The sequence below is a fragment of the Scleropages formosus genome, chromosome 20 (assembly GCF_900964775.1).
Source record: "Scleropages formosus chromosome 20, fSclFor1.1, whole genome shotgun sequence".
NCBI classification, from domain to species: Eukaryota; Metazoa; Chordata; class Actinopteri; order Osteoglossiformes; family Osteoglossidae; genus Scleropages; species Scleropages formosus.
The window spans coordinates 8,014,364-8,025,665 of NC_041825.1; the positions used below are offsets into that span (position 1 = coordinate 8,014,364).

Below are 11,302 nucleotides of genomic sequence, written 5' to 3' on the forward strand. Positions count from 1 at the left end.
AAGAGAATTCCTGGCACACCCTAAGAATCCCGCTCTCCCTGCCCAGAGATCCATCCCCGAAAAGCCCAAAACAAGACTGTTATTGTTGTTGCAGCAACATTCCCAAACAGCTTGATTCCGCGCCCGGCTTTGGCAGAACAACACAGGAGCTGTCCACATCTCCTCAAACATCTGTCCGCAGGAACCGGGGAGGCCAGCATTCTTCTGCTGCCATGTATTAAGCTCCAAGAGTCAACTGCTTCATCCCTGGTAAATCACTTCGTAAGAACTCTGTCACGAAAGAAATAAACCACAGTATAAGAATTTTACATATAAACCTGTTTTGCATATATTTCGTTTGAATTTTTTTTTTTTTTTTGGGGTAGTAGGCCAAAGAACGTATTTACTTTCACGGGAAATTGCTTTTCCCCTAAGCATTACTAAGCTAATAAAAATCTATCGATCCGGCTTTTCATATTATACTTTCATGCACGGACGCCTAACGCACGCGGAAGGAAGAGCACAGTAGCGCAGGGTCCAGCTCGCGTGGGCGTGGTTTACCGTTGCCTTCTTCTTGTGGGCGTGGCCAACAGAACGCTCCTCCGTTAGGCGGGCTTTTCCGAAGCGTTTGTGTTGTGGGCGTGTCTCGTACGGTTTGGACTCCTCTTATTGGGCGGGCCATTCGACCACTTGGGCTGCTCGAATTGCAAGGCGACATAGGCGTTACGTCCAGTAGTGCGGCCCGCCCACCTGGCGTGGCCTTTGTCGAGGCGGGGCGGGGGGCGAGAGATTTATAAAATGTTTCAGCGGCAAATACCGTTCATGTGAGGCAGGACGGCTGGAAGAAGCGGGCGTCGTGTAGTGACATTGGGAAAAAGTCATAGAACAACATTTTTATGACTTTAAAAACGCAACACATTTACATTCGCCGGGTTTCGTTCGAGCTCTAGACATGATGTCGAAAAGCTGTGGAAAGAGAGGCGCTGCCTGCGCCGCCGGGGCGATGTTCACCTGTCTCGCGGTGCTCCTGGTGTCCGCGCAGCGCCGCGCGGCCGTCCCCGCGGCGGAGGAGGCGCCGAGCGCCAGGGACGCGGGCATGCGCGCGCTGCAGAGCCTGGACACGGCGCGCGCCCCGGGTGACCGGCGGCGGGACGAGTCGCGAGCGGGCCAGGCCGGCGGCGGCGGCGGCGGCGGCGGCGGGTTCTCCGCCTATTTCAGCAAGCTGGCGCGCGGCAGGAGAGAGGTCCGGAGCCCGGAGGAGGAGGAGGCGCGAGGCAGGGCCACCGCGGAGCCGCCCCCCGCCGAGGACATCGGCGCGAGCGACGTGTTCGTCGCTGTGAAGACCACCAAGAAGTTCCATCAGTCCAGGCTGGAGCTGCTCCTTCGGACGTGGATCTCAAGGAACGTGCAGGAGGTGAGCGCCAGCAGCAGGAGACCAGAATAATCAGATAATAATAATAAATAATAATAATTAATGATGATGTTTAATTTGCAGCTGTTTTTACCCCCCCCCCCCCGCCGAGATTAGTTGGAAATTTTTCTCGACTACTCATCAGTTTCGTATAATTCCATATGTTGGACATATTGAAGGGTCATGACATGTTACTCATGGTTTCCTCAAGTTATGTCCAGGTGTGGCGAGCGGGGTCGTCGTGTCCCCCCATTATTTGTGTCTTCTGGTCCCCAAATACCTGACAGCTGCATTAGATTAGTCCACTAATGGACCAGATTGCCCAAAAAAACTCAGTAAACCTCGCTTTACCTAATAAAGCGATGTGGTCACTCTCCGGTTGTGCTCCTTTCTCTTGTTAGGGGGTCTAGTGTGACCGTGCGGTGAACGCGTGCGGTGGACGCAAGTGACGCGCGGACCACGGCCTTCCGAGTGCGAGGGAGTCGCCGTAGCGCTGGCGGTCATCCGCTCTACTGGTGACGACAGTCATTTTTCGGAACGCGCCGTTTTTCCCCACCCGGGGGTCTCTCGGTGGGAGCCGCTGTCACCCTGCGATCCGCGACCGTCGCTCTCCCAGCCCCCCGGCGGGGCTCGGGTGCGAGCCGTGAAACGCGATTAGCGACGCAGACTCATCCTCTGCGAGTTGACCAAAGCTTGTCAGATGTGCACCAGAGGCAGGCGGAGATCATAAAGGGAGAACAGAGGGGGATTATAAGAGGGGAAAAGGGATTTATTTATTCTTAAGCCATCAGGAGAGAAACTGTGGGTACAATAAAGTTTGATTTTTCTAAAAAAATAAAAAGGCTGCTAGAAAAGGAGAAAGGGGGGGGGGGGAAGAGTGGGAGGACCTTCAAAGGTTATTCTGTAGATGTTCCTCGCTGTGTCTGATGCACCTTTTGGTTTCACTTCATTTATTCAGAATTTTTCCGTTAGCTTTCGCTAGATAAAAAGTGCTGATAGAAGGCGGTATTACAAATCCCTGCGTTTTTTTTCCACCGAAGCCTTTTTTTTTTTCCTACGGTAAGACGTGGGACAGGGGGCTCATTCCTGGGCCCTGCAGCCACTTGCTGCGTGAGCGATGAGCGGACTGTGGGGGTTTACGGACGGGAGCGCCGCGTTTGGTTTCGGCATGTGTCACGGCTCTCCGGGAAGACGCACTTTGACACCCACGGCGCTCTCGGCGTCGCTCCGTCCCTCTCCCCTTGTCAGAGCCGCTTCTGTGCTCGGTGACATCTATGGAGGGCCGCCCGGCCTCTCGGTCCCCCTTCTCCTGCCTCCCTCTCCCCATTCTCCCTTTTTTGTCTGGGGTGTTCATGTGAATACCTCGGTGCCGGGAGCATCTATAGCGGCGGCGTCCAGCATGGGTCCCCCTCTCCAGCACTAACAAAGCCCCTTTCTGAAGGGCGAAGAAAGGCCTTCCCAGCTCATCGCTTCAGCCTCTCCATGGGAACGCGGGGAGCTGAAGCCGGGACTTTTTTTTGTGCGCGTTGTTTGCGGAGAAGAGGGGGTCGGCCGCGTCTGAGTGGAGGCCCCACGTGCTGGGAAAGCTGGGTCTTTGGGCTTCATAAGAGTTGACACCGGTGACGATAAAAAAAGAAAGAGGGGAGGAAAAAAAAAAAAAAAGCATCCACTGGACAGTTCTGCCCCAAGCGGCACGCTGGGTTTGACAGCGTCAGAATGCGGCCTTTTGGGGACGGCGTGCCTGCAGACAATAGCGCGGCTCAGCGGGAACACCATAGCGGCGTATCCATCCGACACTTAGACGTATCACGTATGTCATCCTTTAATGTGCTTCGCATACCCTGGAGGTGAGGGTCAAACGGAGGTGAGAGAAGAATGAAGGTTTCCTAAAGAAGGCGTAACTGAAATGAACCCAGAACCGGTTGCTTGGCAGAGCCAGCAGCGGATGGTCATTCTTGACACGTGCGATAATTCAATCTTCGCGGTCGGACGAACTCCTGGAAACTAGAGGATCCCTCTACTCCTCTCCGTTGGCGTCCCGTAGATGACTCGAAAGTGGACGTCGGGTCTTTCCGGCACACGTGCCACGGATGCGGTAAAGCTTCTCCCTTCCTTTGAAAGCACGTCGGTGTCCGAAGAACAAAACCGCGATCCGCAAGTTAATAAAGCGTCCAGTTCAGTAAGGCTACCTTTGAATTCCCTTGGCGCTGCCGATTAAACCGTGTCAGAAGGAACTTGCTGACAAGGTGGGGGCAAATACTGGTCAAAGAGAGCTGCTTCTAGAAAACCAGTTCCAAAAAGACCAGTTCCAGCCGTTAAGTAGGAAACAAACGGCAGTTATCGCCACGCGAACATTTCCGCACGCTCTCTGTGTGTAAATATAGGCGTCTCTCATCGAGTCGGTCGTGCTTCTTATCTGGCGACCATCTCAGACATCTGCTGACTCTTCGCTTTACGTTCACCGAGTGCTTTTGAAGGTTCGGACCTTTTTGACCGTTTTATTGCCGTGCCTTCTTGCCAAAACTGATACGAGCGCTGCGGATACTGGGAGGTGACCCAAGCCGTTAAATCTGGAATTTATGGCATCCGCCGCCACGCGGAGCGGGTACCGCCGAGCACCTTCGGAACGCCGTCGCCCGCGGAGCGGCGGAGAACCCGAGTTGCATCTCTTTACGACTCGCACCGGGAGCTCGCCGACGCCGGTCTCGCCGGGAAATGCCGCAGCGATTTCCCCTCGGTGCTGTCTTCTACCTGCCCTGTTTATGTGTAAACAGGAGACCTGAGCCAGGTGTCTCGTTCTTGTGGGAACACGGGCACCCCGCAGTCTCCAGGTACAGTCATCAGACTGCGCGGAAACAAAAAAAATGCGGCTGGGTTCCCCTTGAGTGACAGGGAACGCTTCGCTCCCCGACAGCCCTTCCCCTTTGTCCTTGCATCAAGGTGTTTTTGTGTGTGTGTGTGTGTGTGTGTGTGTGTGTGTGTGTGTGTGTTTTCCCACCATGACAGAAAGCGCTGAGTCAGGATACACCCGCACGAGCTACTCCTCTCTCTTCTCACACTGGAGAACAAGGCCCAAATTCAGGGATTTTTCTCACCCTCGGTCAACATGCCAAACCTGGGCGGGGGTTGGGGGGGGGGGGGCACTGTTTAGATGAGTAAACCGAAAAACTAGTTTCGTAAGCAACGTAAAACCTTCAGAAATGTCACTGATTTCAAAGTAATCGCCCTCTCTTATTATAAGGACATTTCTGACATACGTCTGAGATTGGATCATGCGTCGGGCTCACATTGTATAATTTAGTGTTTAGGTGGTAAGTTATTTTATTAAGTTCTTTAGTTTAGCAGTAGGAAGGACCCAGGTTTGAATCCCGCCTCTTTCTGTAGTACCCTTGACTAAGGTACTTACCCTGAATTACTACTGTAAAATATTACCCAGCTATATAAATGAGTAAATCAGTGCAAGCATCTTAACGCTGTAAGCTGCTTTGAAGACAAGTGTCTACTAAATAAAAACATGTAAAATTAAATGCGTATAAATTACGAAGTCTGTATTTTTCACGCTCGAAACCATTCCTGCCCTCTGTGCTCCACCACGGGTGTTGTTTTTCCATCTCGTAATTTCCTGTATTTCCAAACCGCCCCCTCCCCCCCCCCCCCCCCGCGCCTCTAACAATGCGTCTTCCTCGGCGTGGCCGTAACAATGAGGGCACAAGTCGGGTCCCTCTCTAATCATGCGTGCGGCGGGCACCGTGGAGGGCCCTTCAAATAGCCCGCTCGGCCACAGAGTTGAGAAAGCGGCCCGGCGTGGTTTCGCTCCTCCCGGAGAATACGGCCGCAGCTGGGAACTTACGAACACGCCCAGAAACGCAGATTTCGCAGAAAGGCTTACGGGCCGTGCGTAGAAAGGGAGAGTCGACAATGCCTAATTAAACGGTAAAAGTGCCGTGAAATGCGGTCGCGTACAGCGCAATGGGATGGGGCCGTTTGTCCGGAGCCCGGCAACGTTGAGTGAAATGCGTAGAAAATGAGTTTCCGTATTTCCAAACGGGGGGGACTGCGTTGAAATGCACGTACGGGGTTTTGCTATGAAGCCTGGTGCGAGTGGGTACCTCCCGTGGGATGACTGCAATGTCAGGAGCTCCGCCAGAGTGAGTCGGAGCATCCCGGAGAAGAAGGTTAGCTGAGCGGAAAGCCCCGACCGGCTCGCCGAGCTCCCTCCAGGTTGGCGGGCGCAGCGTGTCTCGGGGACCGCCACATCACCCTGGGCCTCGGTGTGACCCCCTCCCCCCCGACCCGTTTGGTGCGGGAGGCTCCTTTTTCTAGGCCGTGAAACCGAGCCACGTCTTGCGGACAGCGGGCAACAGCGTAGGGGACGGGAGAAATGGCTTCGGCCGAACGAAGAAAAAAAAGGAGACGGATGGGGGGGCTCGAGAAATGCGCGTCTTGTGCCGAAGGGCTACGGTGGCGTTTCCTGGCACGGGAGGGGACGCAGGAAAGCGGTCGAGGCGTGCGGTACAGACGGGCCCTTCCTTCCCGGGGAGACGGAGACAGCCAGCCAGGCTGCAGGTTTCCTGAGAGGCCCCCCCGGCCCCAACGTCTCGCCTTCCTCCGAGGGGGCGGAGCTGGTAGGCATGGCGGCAGCACCCAGAGGTCTCCCGTCAGCTCTGCCCTGAGCGAGACCCAGCTATCAGCCGTGGCGTGTGGTGCAGCCATTAATCGCTTCCTTCCCAGCCTTGGGCGCACCGAACTCGCGGGCATATTAATCGATAAGCACGCGTTCAATCGGAACGCGAAAGCGCAGTAACGTTTGGATAACGGCGCAGGGACCGTTCCCCGTTCGGACGCTCGTCGCGCGGATACCTAATCTCAAAACAGACGTGGATAATGGCGCTTTCTCGGACGGTTCCGAGGAATGCCTCGCTGCTTGGAAGCCGTTTAAAGGATTTCTCGGGGGCCCCGAACGCCGGGAAACAAAAGAGCGCGGCTTCTGCTCTCCCGTGCCTTTTGGTTAAACACTGCAGCTGTATGCTAATGCACGCTAACGTATTTAAACTTCACCCGCCGGAGATTTAACCCAGCTTGAAAACACGCCCTATTGTCGTGTCGGAAAACCCGTCGAAGCGTACGTTCTGTGTGCGCGGATGGGGGGGGGGGGCGGGGGCGTCGGGGAGGGTCGATGGGGGGGCACGGGGGGGTGAATTACGGCGCGCGGAGCACGCCGCCGCACCGTCTCCCTCTCTCGCTCGTTGCCCCGGCCGAAGCCGCCGGCTGCCTCCCCGATTAGTCTTTTCTTCTCGGCTCCCTAAAGCAAACAGGCTTCTGCCGGTGCAGCCGCCACCCTCCTTTAAACAAACACAGTCCTTGCCCAGTGCACTGCGCAACATCTGCGCGCGGTTTGCTCAGCAAACAAATCCGGCGAGCAGGTAAAAAGGCTGGGCTGTGTGTGGGGGAGGGGGGGGGTTTACCACCACCACCACCACCACCACCACCACCATAATCATCGACGTCGACGCAGTCGTAGATGCGCCGCCCTTCCGTTGGCGTTTCTCATTATATTAGAGACCTACCGTTTAATCGTTTCGCTCACGTTTTCTCCAACCGTTAAGCTACTTACAAAGACTTACCCAGTTATAGCTGGGTCATTTTTACCGGAGCAATTTAGACTAAGTACTTTGGTCAGGGTGCTACAGCGGGAGGTGGGATTCAAACGTGGGTCCTTGAAGCCCAAAGGCAGCGGCGCTAAGCACTACCCCACCTGTCGCCCGTTGAACAGTTCCAGTAGAGCTGGAACTCCAGTAGAGGGGTAGAGGAGGAGGGCACCTCACACCCGTCTTCAGCTACTCGGTGGTGTTCGGTAAAACCCCCCAGGGGGTCCAGGTGTAGGACCCACCCCAGAGGTAAAGCAGCCTGCCGCAGCTCCGCCTGGGGTGAAACCGAACGGAACGGGTGACGGCGGGGTCAAGGTGCAACTCGGTCAGCGGGCCGGTGGTTCGCGCGCTTCACGCCTGACCCGGTGCGTGTCGTTCAGAACAGCTTATCGCGGTGTGATCTTCACCGTGTCGCTCGCGTCACTTTGACTCCGCCGTGCTTCCTGGCAGCCGACCGAGAATATTTCAATTATCCTTTCCGTCTGTCGAGCATTGAGACGTTGCCTTTTCATCGGCGGACAGCGATATGAAGCGGCGAAGAGGTGGTCTTTTTTGCCAAAGTGTGAAGTGGCAGTGGGGAGGTGCGGGTATTTAGAAGTGGAGGGGAGGGAGGGAGGTCAGCTTCCCTTTTTACCGTGCTGCGAGGACGGCGTCCTGGATGCTGCGGGGCACCAGCACGGTTACCATGGTGAGGGCACATCCCAGAACAAGGCTCTTTTATCTGCGGAGGCGCTCTTTGTGCGCCCGTTTGAATCGCTTAACTAACGCGGCGTCGAGTCGCCCACAGGATCTTCGCGTTTCCATAGCGGACATTTAAAGCGCAAAATGGTGCGAAAAGTGTAAAACCAGCAGAGCCGTTGCCCGATTCAAGCCTGTTTCGAGTTGCGCGTTTAAATGCAAACGGGTTTTCGTGTTTTTCAGACTTACGTCTTTACGGATGGGGAGGATGAAGAGCTGAAGAAGAACATCGGTGAGTCACCTGATTTTGGCGTTAAGAGAAAGCAGGAGCGCAAACGCCTACGGGCATCGGTAAAGGAAACGTCGAAAAGTCCGCCAGTTTTATAGGGGATTTCGCAGAGCGTCTTAAGCTTTCGGTTTCCGACATGTAGCCGCAGTCACGTGACGCCTCTTTCAGTAATACTTAACATGATATCGGAGCCTCATACCTTGGGGTTTATTGCGTTTCCGTCGAAAGGACGACCGAGGGCGAAACGGTGGCGTTGCCGCAGGCTCCTTGAAATTGAAGCAGAATGGAGCCGGGATGGCTACCCGGACAGGGCTCCGCTTGTTGCTGGGCCTCCGCTCCTTACGAGCAAATTAGCCCATTGAGTCGGGATACAAGCGTCTGCCTCATAACAGGTGGCAGATGGCGGGGTGCAGATGGCCTCTGCAGAGAGCCTCGAGAGAGACCGAACGATGGGACTCGTTCGCCGCTAACCGCGGGCTCCTGACCTCCGGCTTCGGTAACAAAGGTTCTCCCTTTCCTCCCCGACGCAGGGAGTCACGCTGTCAACACCAACTGCTCCGCGGCGCACAGTCGCCAGGCGCTCTCCTGCAAGATGGCAGTGGAGTACGACAAGTTCATCGAGACTGGAAAAAAGTGAGGAATGCATGGATTTCTTTTGTCGTTTCCGCGTCCGCCGTGCCCGTTTTCTCGTCGGGCTCACGGTCGCGCCGGTTGGCTCGCTTTGCCGAACGCCGCTCAGTCGAGCTCGTTGCCGATCGCAGGTGGTTCTGCCACGTGGACGACGACAACTACGTGAACATGCGGGCCCTCGTCAAGCTGTTGTCCCTCTACGCTCACACTCAGGACGTGTACATCGGCAAACCCAGCTTGGATCGGCCCATCGAAGCCACGGAGAGGCTCGGAGACAACAAGATGGTAGGTCGACCCGTTTGCCGTCCTGCTCGAGAGCTCCCGCGTCACTCAGCGTGACGTACTAATCCGGCAAATCGCGGGAGAGCCGAAGAGCACCGGGGAGACAATAAGTGTGCGTTTCCGTTGGTTTCCTCAGAGGCCTGTCAATTTCTGGTTCGCGACGGGCGGCGCGGGATTCTGCGTGAGCCGAGGTTTGGCCCTGAAGATGAGCCCGTGGGCAAGGTAAGCACGTGGCCTCGCGCCCCTTCCGTAAATAATCGTCGTAAACGGTCACGGCCGCACGAAGGTGGCAGAGTGCGAAGCATTAGCTCGTGATGGTGCGGCATAGGTTCCGGCAGTCATTAACTGTAATGCAGCGCAGGGTCGGACAAGCTTCTCTCCATCTCCGCTAACGCTCGAGTCCCCTCGGTTGAGCGCGGCAGCCTCAGACGCGTCTCTTTCTCGGCCCCTTCGCAGCGGAGGCCACTTCATGAACACCGCGGAGAGGATTCGCCTGCCGGACGACTGCACCGTCGGCTACATCGTCGAGTCCGTCCTGGGGGTCAGGTTGATCCGCAGCAACCTGTTCCACTCCCACCTCGAGAATTTGCAGCAGGTGTCCACGACCGAGCTGCACAAGCAGGTAAACGCCGTCAAAACTCTCGCCCGCGCCGACTGTCCCGCCGCGTTCCTTTTCGGTTCCTTGGGTACCAAGCGGTGACGCTGTGAGGAACGGGGCGCGGGGCTTAGCCTTGACGTGCTGTGCGTTTGCGCTTTCTCAGGTTACGCTGAGCTATGGAATGTTTGAGAACAAGAGGAATATCATCAATGTGAAGGGAGCCTTTTCGCTGGAGGAGGACCCATCCAGGTGAGGATCGGCACCAGCTTGCAGACACAAATATCTTTTTCTTTTTTAAGAAAAGATCTAAGTTATTCAGTTGTTTCCCATCTTAGATCTTCCACATGTCCCATCCCGATGTTTTGTTTTCTGCCATACGGTATCTGAAGGAGCTCCAGTGAGCCGGTTATGAAGGGTGTCTTCGCGGTGTCTTTCTGCGTGGTTTTTCCCCACACAGTACGTGGCCTTCCCTTGACGCCTTTCTCTCGCGCTTTTCCAGGTTCAAGTCCGTGCACTGTCTGCTGTACCCAGACACCCCCTGGTGCCCCTCCCAGGTTGCCTATTAAGGGTGACCGCCCTTTCTCCGGAATCCTCGTCCCCACGGTGCCTCGGTATCTGAAAGGCACACGGGACCCATGTCATTCGGGGTCAGGAGGGTCATCGCATTTTTGCCGCGACGGCCCGTCGGCCCCGTTAGTTTTGCCGGGCTGCTGTGCGGCCCAAGGTGCTCCCGCGCAGATGCCGCTGCGAGGAGGCGGAGCAGAGCGCCCTGCTGAGCGGGATGTCCGCGGACATCATGCTGTAAACGGTGCTTCGTGTCCTATTCGCTATTCTCATAGAATGTATGCTTATATACCAGTGCCTTTGCCAGCTTTTACTCGCTTTTACTTCATCTCCTCTATCATTAATATTAAGCTTTATTACTGTATTTTTTTTTACATTTCTCGATTAACATTTTGGATGCAGTTTTAGGTAGTTATGAAATTATGTGTGAATCTGAAGAGAAACCTACGAGACTTATTTTGGTAGACTCCGGACAAAACCGCACGAAGGCCTTTTATGCAATTTTTTTCAGTATTATATTTTATGATTATAGCTGGTCATGGGCAGTTATGGATTTGTACTCGGATGTTCTTATTTTTTGAGGTGTAGCACTTTTTCCCCATTAGATTTGCTATGCTTCAAATAAGCTGAAGGAAGATATCCCAAAAATTAACTTTTTGTGTAGGTTTCGTTATATTTAATACCTTATATACATTGTAAAGAAAAATAATATATTAACATTGAGAAATTAATATTACAATCATCTTGTGATGCATAAGGACGTGTTCAAGGGTTACTTGCACAGCTTCCTTGAAATAATTGTCGCTTGTTCTCGAAAAAGCCTCGTGTACATAAAGGGAAATCTGTTTATCATCCTGCCGCCTTTTAAACTGTTCATGCCACCGTAAAATAAGATACTGGCGCATCTGTATGAGCACTACCAATAATATCGCTGTGCTTTTCGTCGATGTGTTTTAAAGGTCACCGTGAAACAAAAATATCGTTCAGACGCAGTTTCCCTGCGTTCCGTCCCAAGATCGTGAGCCGTTCTGTAACACACGCTATACCGTCTCGAGTCTTTCGTACTACGGTTGTACTATGGTAGGGCTTTACGAGAACTTCAGCAGCCTTCTGCGCGCGCAGACGATATCTCTTCTGTGAGAATGACCCACACTGGGTTTGTCTGTAAATATATTTGAAGCAGTATTTTTCTACTGTGCATTTTGATTTTTAAAACGACTGTG

At 54.3% G+C, this 11,302-nt stretch overlaps 1 protein-coding gene across 1 annotated transcript; it reads left to right on the forward strand.

Moving 5' to 3' along the window:
- Positions 1-821: 821 nt before the first annotated feature.
- Positions 822-11,302, forward strand: LOC108926351 (beta-1,3-N-acetylglucosaminyltransferase lunatic fringe-like). The gene is made up of 8 exons (XM_029246955.1): positions 822-1,393; positions 7,960-8,008; positions 8,536-8,638; positions 8,767-8,920; positions 9,054-9,139; positions 9,374-9,539; positions 9,679-9,764; positions 10,015-11,302. The coding sequence occupies exons 1-8, from the start codon at positions 932-934 to the stop codon at positions 10,079-10,081; spliced, it is 1,173 nt and encodes a 390-aa protein (XP_029102788.1). The 5' UTR covers positions 822-931; the 3' UTR covers positions 10,082-11,302.

Bases quoted from the DNA above. Each gene is read 5' to 3' on its own strand.
- LOC108926351 (XM_029246955.1), top strand. From the start codon at position 932: ATGATGTCGAAAAGCTGTGGAAAGAGAGGCGCTGCCTGCGCCGCCGGG. The intron at 9,140-9,373 runs GTAAGCACGTGG...GCCCCTTCGCAG, and splicing joins AAGATGAGCCCGTGGGCAAG to CGGAGGCCACTTCATGAACA. The intron at 9,765-10,014 runs GTGAGGATCGGC...GCGCTTTTCCAG, and splicing joins CTGGAGGAGGACCCATCCAG to GTTCAAGTCCGTGCACTGTC.